General features: G+C 40.0%; 2 protein-coding genes across 2 annotated transcripts; both read right to left on the reverse strand.

Moving 5' to 3' along the window:
- Positions 1–1,332: 1,332 nt before the first annotated feature.
- Positions 1,333–3,454, reverse strand: LOC105386661. The gene is made up of 3 exons (XM_011557271.3): positions 3,068–3,454; positions 2,129–2,365; positions 1,333–1,466 (listed from the first exon to the last, which is right to left on the reverse strand). Exons 1-3 carry the CDS (start codon positions 3,111–3,113, stop codon positions 1,417–1,419), a joined length of 333 nt encoding a protein of 110 aa, XP_011555573.3. The 5' UTR covers positions 3,114–3,454; the 3' UTR covers positions 1,333–1,416.
- Positions 3,455–8,399: 4,945 nt separating this feature from the next.
- On the reverse strand, positions 8,400–9,059 carry LOC125488972. Its single transcript, XM_048623100.1, has one exon. The coding sequence runs from the start codon at positions 9,057–9,059 to the stop codon at positions 8,400–8,402; it is 660 nt and encodes a 219-aa protein (XP_048479057.1).
- Positions 9,060–9,380: the final 321 nt, after the last annotated feature.

Consider the following 9,380-nt stretch of genomic DNA (forward strand, 5'->3'; position numbering starts at 1 on the left):
GTATCTGAATCAGAGAACTGTACATTTCTATTTATATAAATCGGATCCATTTTAGCAAGACTAGATAAGAATTCTGTCCACTCTGATTTAATGTTATCGTCAGGCGTGGAATCCCAGTCTGATTTGCTGGACCATAACTTCTGCATGATAGACTTAGCCTGTACAACTATAGGTCCTACAAAACCCATCGGGTCATAGAATTTTCCTATGTATGCCAATATTTCGCGTTTCGTAATATTATCTGCATCGCATGATTCTGGACTTACTATCTTAAACTTGTCCTGATGCACAATCAACTGTAAACCTAAGGTTTTTATACTACAGTTGTCATTTTGAAATTCTAACTCGTCAAAATGCCGTTCAGTTGAGGGAATATCTTCTAATATTCTACTGTCATTTGCTGACCATTTATGTAACTTGAAACTGCCTTTTTTCAGTAACTGCTGAAGCTGTGATTTTGCTTCTACTATCAAGTCTAAATCACTATTTGAGAACAGTACATCATCTACATACGTGCAGTTGTTTAAAATGAACGAAGCCAAGGGCAGTTCGCGCTCATTATGCATAGCAAGCTCTTTCAAACACCGCGTGGCTAGATAACTAGAGCTCTTCAGCCCGTAGCTTACTCGATCCAGCCTAATGCACTTGATGGTCTCGTCGGGGCTGTCTCTCCATAGAATGTTCTGTAAGGAAGTATGCTCAGGTATTACGCGGATGTTGCGGAACATTTGTTTTATGTCCGTAGTGAACGTATAGTTACCGAAACGGAACAAGAGCAGTATGTCGAAAAGATCTCTCTGTACGGTCGGTCCGTTTAGCAGTAAATCGTTAAGCGATACCTTCTTATTTGTTTTCATTGAGGCGTCGAAAACAGTACGCAACTTAGTGGTCTTACTGTCAGGCTTGAGTACCGCATGATGCGGCAGAAAGTACACTGCGTCCTTACTAAGCTGGTAGCTCTCAATGTCTACGAAGCGCCCGTGATTTAAGTTTATGTAATCGTGTATAAACTTCTGATACTCTATGAAAAGGTTGGGATCTTTGTGCAATTTCTTTTCGAGGTTTAAAAACCTTTTTAACGCGAAATGAAATGAATCTCCGAGAGCATCGTTTACATCTTCTAATGGCAGTTTCAAGGGCAAAGCAACCTCAAAACAATCATCCTTCAACTGAACAGTCTTTTGAAATACATACTCGCAGAGCTCTTGCTCTGAAGACTTTTCATTATAAATTTCTGGAACGGACTCACTCTTCCAAAAATTCGTTAAATTTTCATTAATATCTGACTCACATGTGCATTTAAAAACTGCTACCTTATTGCAGACTTGTGTAGGCAGGCTTCCCCCGATTACATAGCCGAACTGCGTGTTGATGAGCTGTGGATGCCGGGCACCTGGCGCCGAGGGCTGCGCTCCGCTAGGCGGCGCTGCAGACTCGTAGATCGTCGACTCCGGTGGCAGCATAGCCTGGAAAAAACAGTCCGCTCCCATGAGTAAATCGATTTGACTGGGGATGTTAAAGTCTTTATCTGCCAGCCTCACATATGGTGGTATCACAAAGTCTGAGATATCAAATTTTCTCTGTGGCAGCTCACATGTGATCCTTTCGACTACATGACAAGTAGTCGATAATTTAAATGGATTGACTAACGAGTGTATATCGACTGGCACACAGCGCTTCACGCTGGCCTGAGTGTTGACAATCCCTACTATATTAATATTACTCTGCAGGGGCTTTAAATCTAGCAGCTGAACGGCTCTTTCAGAAATGAAAGAGAGCTGCGAGCCACTGTCTAGTAGGGCTTTGAAAGACATCTCTGTGCCATCTCGAGCGAGAAGCTTTACTTGTGCTGTGGGCAAAAGTACACTATTAGTGGTCATTTTTTTATTTGCCGCCAATGAGGCAGGTGACGCAGCGGCCTGCGGTCCCTCCACTTTATCATTATCGCAGTGTAGCAGAGTGTGATGTTTCTGTTTGCACTCTGCACACCTAAAGTGGAACCTGCATTTTCCTGAATGCGTACCTAAACATACATTGCATATTCCCTTTTCCTCTGCAAACTGTACCCTTTTAGTGGCAGGCATTAACTGGAAGCTCTTACATAGATATAACTTATGGTTTGACTTACATAATAAGCATGATGCCTCCTGCGCTGCAGTGTACGCTACCGGTTTGCCTGTGGATGCTGGACGCTGCTCCTTGTGCTGCTGATGACTGGTGTACTGTGGCGGTTGCGACTGGCCACAGGCCGGCCCCACATTCTCCAATGCCAGTGCTTGCTTGTCAATAAACTTGAGCAGGTCCTCCACGGTAGGGTCCATGGTTGTGTCTCTCTCCATTTGGTAGGCTCTCGATGTTAGGAGATCTAATTTGCGGCAAAGTATACACAAAATTATAGCATCCCAATATTTCACGTTAGGATCTAAATTTGTTAGAGCTGCAATCTCTTGCCTAACATTGGAACTAAACTGCCTGAGACCTGTCTCTGTCGACTTTGTTAGAGGCCTCAGATCCAACAATGTGCTAATGTGCTCATTAATTATCCTAAATCTATTGTTATATCTATCATCTAACAATTCTAGTGCTTTTTTATAATTTTCGTGCGTCAAAGGTAAGTTTTTGATTAGTTGCAGGGGCTCATCCCTGAGATATGCACGCAAATAATACAATTTTTGTACATAGTCTATTGACTCATTGTCATTTATCACTGAGTTGAACAAGTTGATGAATGGTATATACTCAGTAAACTTACCACTAAATATAGGTACATTGATAGGTGGTAGTTTTAATTTGGAAATTGGAGCAGATGGAGCTGAAGGCTTTGGTTCCTGGCTATTGCGCTTGTTACATTCTGCATCAAGTGTGGCTAAGATGTGTAAAAACCTTTCCTCCACGACTGAAACGTCTTCATCGTCCTTCTCGTCAAGTTGTAAAATATCGACATTGCACTTTTCATAGCTCGAAAACGATTCCAAAGCACGGTTCTTTTTGACGAGCAGAGCTTCGGTTGTGGAGTTTGCCACATCTTCGTCACTGCTAACAAAGTTATAAAGCCTAGTTATGTTACCTTTTGTGTAACGCCTTCTTGACACAAGCTCTTGTAACTTCTCCATTTTTACTTATTTACAAACAACAGAACACAGTTAAATCTTTGGTTATAACACAAATACTTAAGTTCTGAACAAATTTACACAATATAAGTTACTTTTTCAATGATTTAAATCGCAAAAACTAATAAATTAACTTCGACGCAAAGTTGTTGAATCCAACGAGAAAATTTTTGACAAGTGAAAAAAAGTAAACCGTCAGAATGGCCGCCGATGTTCGCCGCTTGGCCGCCACGCGTAGTTCCAAGGCTCGCCGCTGGCGCTAGTTGTCGAACTTGCTGTCCCTAGCGCTCAGAATATTCACCCTGCTTGCTTGACGTGTCGCGTTCACAGACTATGAACCTCGTAACTTGGACACCACTAGCCGACACGAAATAGCGCGTTCGCGCCGATTCACCGTCGTAATGGCGGGAACCTGATGATGAGCGCGAAGTCGTCGCGTCGTCAAATCTGCCAGATTTGATGTCTTTGTATGATCGTAACGGCACTAACACACTGCACTGTCTAGTTTTTTATGCACTGGCTTGCTGGACCGACACGAAATCGCGCACTCGCCGAACCGAAGACCCGTAGAAATAGTGGCGGGAACGAGTTGGTGAGCGCGTCGCGCCGTATTTGTTCTGCCAACAGCTCGTGATCTGTGTATCCCCCGTTGGATCCTTTAAAGCCGAAGGACCCTGTTGCGAAGCGGGACTGTATACGCTTGAATTATACGCTGATTATGTATTTTACTGCACTTTTATTAATTATTAGATGATTAACAATGCACACACGTAGGTAGGTGGGTAGAGAGAGTGAGAGAGTATTGCCAGACGACAAAATAACAATATTAAAAATATAACTTTGTGTTGGTGTTGCCAACACTACACATGGTGAAACGCAACTGCAACTACTAGTTAATTTTGATTTGAAACCGGTTTCAAACTAGTTGCGACGTGTGTTCTTTTTCAAAGGTATCTATGGCATAAACTCAAATGAAACTCAAAATTAACTACTAGTTACAGTTTCGTTGCAGTTGCGGGTTTCACCATGTGTGCTGGGCCTTACTGTTTGTCAGTTTCACACCTGGGAAGGTCAAGTTAAGCAGAACTTGAGTATGAAATGCAGTTACCGTGATTGGTTACATATTATCTAAATAAACACACACTCACGCCTTGTACTAATGTACTCCCTTGCGGGGTAAGCAGAGGTGCATTGCTGCACCCACTTTTCGCCAGAGTGTTCTGTTAGTCCCAATGTAATAGGGGGCGGGCCTAATGCCATTTTTACCCGACTGCCGAAGGAGGAGGGTAATGTTTTTCGATTGTATGTATGTATGTATGTTTGTCTGTTTCTTTGTTCCCTCCTGTAGCCTAAACGGCTTAATAGATTTTGATGTATGAGGTATCGTTAGAAGCATATTGATTGCGCGATGGTTATAGGCTATGTGACGTTACATTAAAATGTACATAGCGCCCTCTAGATAACATAAAGTGATGATCGAAAAAAATATATTTTTCCAACTATGCCGTGTGGGGTATCAAATGAAAGGGCTTGATTAGCACATTACAAAAATATGGATATTGTAGGTAAGTATTTAAATCACAACACCAAAATTATTGAAATAAAAAATGTTCATAAACTAAAACTACTGACATAAAATAAAAACAAATAAAAAGTTATAAATAAAAAAATATAATTATAAACAAACAAAAAACCCGACTGCACGCTAAAAAGATGAAAACAAGCCCCAATGTTAATGGAAAGTATCGCAGGCGGGGACCAACTAGACCGCCACACAATGTATGTACCAGATCTATCTAAGTAACATTCAGCTGAATGGTGAACCCTCTGCTGGTCCCCACCTGTGATACATTCCATTAACATTCTTGTTTTCATCTTGGGGCTTGTTTTCATCTTTTTAGCGTGCAGTCGGGTTTTTTGTTTGTTTATAATTATATATTTTTTTATTTCATGTATTAAGACTGACTCGAGTTAACATTTACCTTTATCATCATCATCACGACCCATCACGTCCCGACTGCTGGGGCACGGGTCTCCTTCCAGTGAGGGAAGGGTTTGGGCTAGTCCACCACGCTGGCCTAGTGTGGGTTGGTGGACCCCAACACAAGCAAGCTTGTGCTGAGAGAGTTGTCGGGTAAGTGGGCAACCCGACTGTCAGATGTTTTCAAGCTGCCCGAAGGCCTCTGATTAGGCTTAACGACTGCTGCCATAGCACGGAAGCGTCCAGAAAAGAACCACTTGAAATCGGTCACCCATCCAATGGCTGACCGTGCCAGTTGTTGCTTAACCTCGGTGATCAGTTACGATCACTAAGGCCCGCTTGACTACGGACGCTTTTACCTTTATACTGACTAATAACAAGGACTAACTAAAGGGATATGTGCAAACAGTCGGGAACAAACGGGAGCCGTCTGATTAATATTGTGTCTGATGTAATAGCAATGACCTCAGGCAAAGGGCATTTAAATTAAAGTCAGACTCCTAGATAGCTCATTAAATGGGACTTGAAAATTTATTTCTTCTTAAGTAAATATATAGCGGGTATATTTTTGCACATAATAATTTAAATAAATATAAATTAAAAAAATATAGCTAGCGCATGGAGTTTCGAAAGAGCCTCAGTTTAAATTTAAATCAAAAGTTATAATTACAAACGCTCCACACAGAAAATTTAAAAGTTGAATAATGAAAGAGTACTGTCATGCACTCCAAAGCAGCAAAAGCTGTGAGAGATTTTTTTGAATTTTATTTAAATAAGACTTCAGTGTCAAAAAATGTAACAAGCCTTTCAGAACACTTTTCTTTTTTCAAAATAAAACTCATTAGGTACTTTTAAGATGAATTTCTGTCTGTCTGGCTACACATTCATCTTTTCCGTGTTTCATGACTACAGGATACACGTTTTGTAAAGTAAAACAGACTTGCAAGTCACAGATAGAAATCCCTTTCATAACATATTCTCCATTTCATATTTATTTCGCGTTCATATTTTTATGTTAGGTATAGCTACGGTCTTGGGCTTTAGTGTCCACGTATTTTGAACTGCAGTGCGATTTTATAAAGCTAATTGTCAAAACTCGATTCTGAATCCGGAGTGAGTTTTGAAATTGGCATTCTGTAATTTCTGCAATTTCGAGATTTTGACAAATAATGTATGAGATAACATACGTGAAGTGAAAGGTGAAGGGAGAATGAAGATCGAAGTGAGAGATGTCTGATTTTACAGAATCGCAAAGCTGAATCAAATTTTGGTGCCTTGCATAGTTTGATGCACACATAACTTTTAGGAAAAAATATTTAAATTAAAAACGCTTTGCTTACATGATTTTTGAAAGGTACATGCATATGGATAGACATTATATTTATTTTGAATATACTTAGTACGATTTCCCTAAGGTGGGTATAAAGTTCGTATAATTACGTTTACCATTGACAACAACAAACTAGACAACAAATAAATAAATATGTGGCGACATCTCACACACGGCCATCCGACCCCAAGCTAGATATACTTACCGATTGTTGCAGAAGTTGTATCCAAAAGTTGTTCTGAATAAATATACTATACCACTTTTATATCACGCTGTATATAATGCTTTCCAAAACAGCTTTGCTCCAAGCCCAGACAGAGGACATCTGGCAACTCCAGAAACAATATATCTCGTCTGCGCGCCGCCCGTCGGTCACCGGCGCCAGGTATTTAGTGCTAGCTTGTAGTTGCCATCAGCGGGGCAATTCCACTACTTCTAACAACAAACTCAGCCAAAACTTAGATCTTTTTAGTATGATTATTGTTGATCAGTACCTATATGTGTGTTACATTGAAGTGGTTGGGTAGGTAGTTTACTGGGAAAATTTCATCCTGAATATGTATTAAACATACAAGCTTTTTGATACGATATACCTTTTGTAAGGTATGCAAAGGTAAGTAAGTAATTTTTAACCTTTTTCATATTCGTTTAAATGTAAAACAGGCAGGCATATGGCATTTGTGGGCACATTTACGGATCATAGTTTGGATGTAAGATGATTCAATGAAAATTTATTTATAAACACTTAATTGTATACTTAGAAAACACAGTTACAAAAATGGGACTTAAAAGTAGTGTATACAAAGGCGAGCTTATTGCCAAGAAGGTTTTAGAGCTATCATTAAGGTCCGACCTTATAATTGATGATATAATAAAGAACTTTTTGAATTAAATTATGCAAGAACAACAAAACTACATTAGACATAAATTTCGTATTTATAAATTTTCAGGTAATTTGGGTACCTGTTTTTAGCAGACTTTCTGTCGGGTCACTGGGGATTACGGCATGGGACCTGTGCCAATATGGACAGAGTTAAGGTGTTTAATGAATCAGTCTAATGTTCAACACGATTGGAAATAGTCGAAGTTGTAGAGTGCAATGCCATGTTTTTCATGAAAGAAAAGGGAAAATAACATGAAAAGGGAACATACAAAAAAGTAAGTAGGCGATACAATATATATACTATGTTAGTACTCATAATACCTGTAACGGTGTTTAATTCGATTTGTTAAAATAAAATTATCAAATCTAAGCAGTGAGAAGTTGGGTAATCTACTTTATAGGTTGGACTGGTTTATTTGTAATCATAATAAAAAATTGACTGTACTTACCTAATAATCTAAAAAAATATAATAGGAGCAAAATTTGAACAACTTTATCATGCTAATACCTATCGTATCTCCATTCCTATGTTAATATAATCAAAACATCGTAAGTCCTAGGTAAGTTTAACACGCTACTAAGTTCCCGTGTGGGACCGAGGTGTGTGTGCGAAATTATCATCTTTAAATTCAAATACCTACGTGAATATTTTAAGAACATGGATCGGAATTGTGTATACTTCAAAAAAAACCGTTATTTTTGTAATTTAAGATATGTACTTAGGCCAACCCAATTGCACATTGAAAAAGTGATTGACTCTGCAATGTTCTGCATTTTATTAATAAATAATAATAATTTTATATATTTACTGCGTTGCTACGAACATCTGCTACGCGGCTACGCCGTAGCGCCGTAGCACTCTGTAGCAAAGGAAAAACAACCGTTCTATAACTTTTCTATGAATAAGGTGGTTAAAATTTAAGCTACCTACATAGATAAAATACACAGTTAATAATAATAAATATAAATAAATAAATAAATCATTTATTTCGGATTGATCCATATTTTGTTAGTAACAATGAACTTAAAAATTATGTTAGTAATGGTATTCAATTAAATTAAATTAAAATGACATATAATAATTAAATAGGTAAATTATTTAGCCGCCCATTTACACGGCATAACATGTGCACACATCAAAGATCGTAGCAGCGGACTGTCTACTCTCTCTGCTATAGTGGTCAGGAGGCCGTTGGTGCTGGCACGCACCCGCCGCATCAGGGAGGCTACTCGCTTCCTCATGATGGCATGAAATCCATCAGTGTGTGCCTCGGCGAACATCCCTGACGCGCTGCAGTACCGCGGCAGCCCCAACAGCATCCTGAACGCATTATTATATTGGACGCGTAGGGCGTTGTAAGCCTTTTGAGTAAAGCTGATCCACAGGGCGCAAGTGTAAAAGGATTGGCAATAGGCCCTAAATAATGTGATTTTTACACTCTTTGTACATCTTGCAAACCTACGGATCAGCATGTTACTTCTGACTGCCAACGCCCTACGCTCCCTCTCAATGTCCCAATCATCTGATTGCGACTCGGATACCCAGTGCCCCAGGTACTTAAATCGCGGTACGACTTTAAGAGGAGCGCCGCTCAGAGTGACTTCAGGTATATCAGGGTAATATTTAGTACCAGCCTTGAAAACAAGCAACTCACTCTTTTTCGCGTTGTACCTGAGGCCATGAGCTTCCGCATACGACTCACAAATGCTCAGCAGTTTCATGAGAGCGCTGATCGAGGGGCACAGCAATACCATGTCATCTGCATAACTAATATTATTTACAAATTTCCCACCAATTGAGCATCCGACCATGGCATTGCTGAGCTCCTCGATCAGCCGATTCACATACAGGCAAAAAAGTTTGGGAGAGCTCAATCCGCCCTGCCTCACCCCGCACTCCAGCCTGTATGGTTCGGATAGCGAGCCTGCCCATCTCACCATGTTATTTTGGTGCCCATACCAATATTTCAGAATATCAATGAACTCTCCAGGCAGCGTTGAGTCCTCGTAGTCCCTTTTTAACTTCTGTGATGTGGTGTACGGACCCAGGCTCTTCGTCAAAACAGAACGCGCTAT

The sequence above is a fragment of the Plutella xylostella genome, chromosome 9, assembly GCF_932276165.1.
Source record: "Plutella xylostella chromosome 9, ilPluXylo3.1, whole genome shotgun sequence".
In the NCBI taxonomy this organism is placed as follows: Eukaryota; Metazoa; Arthropoda; class Insecta; order Lepidoptera; family Plutellidae; genus Plutella; species Plutella xylostella.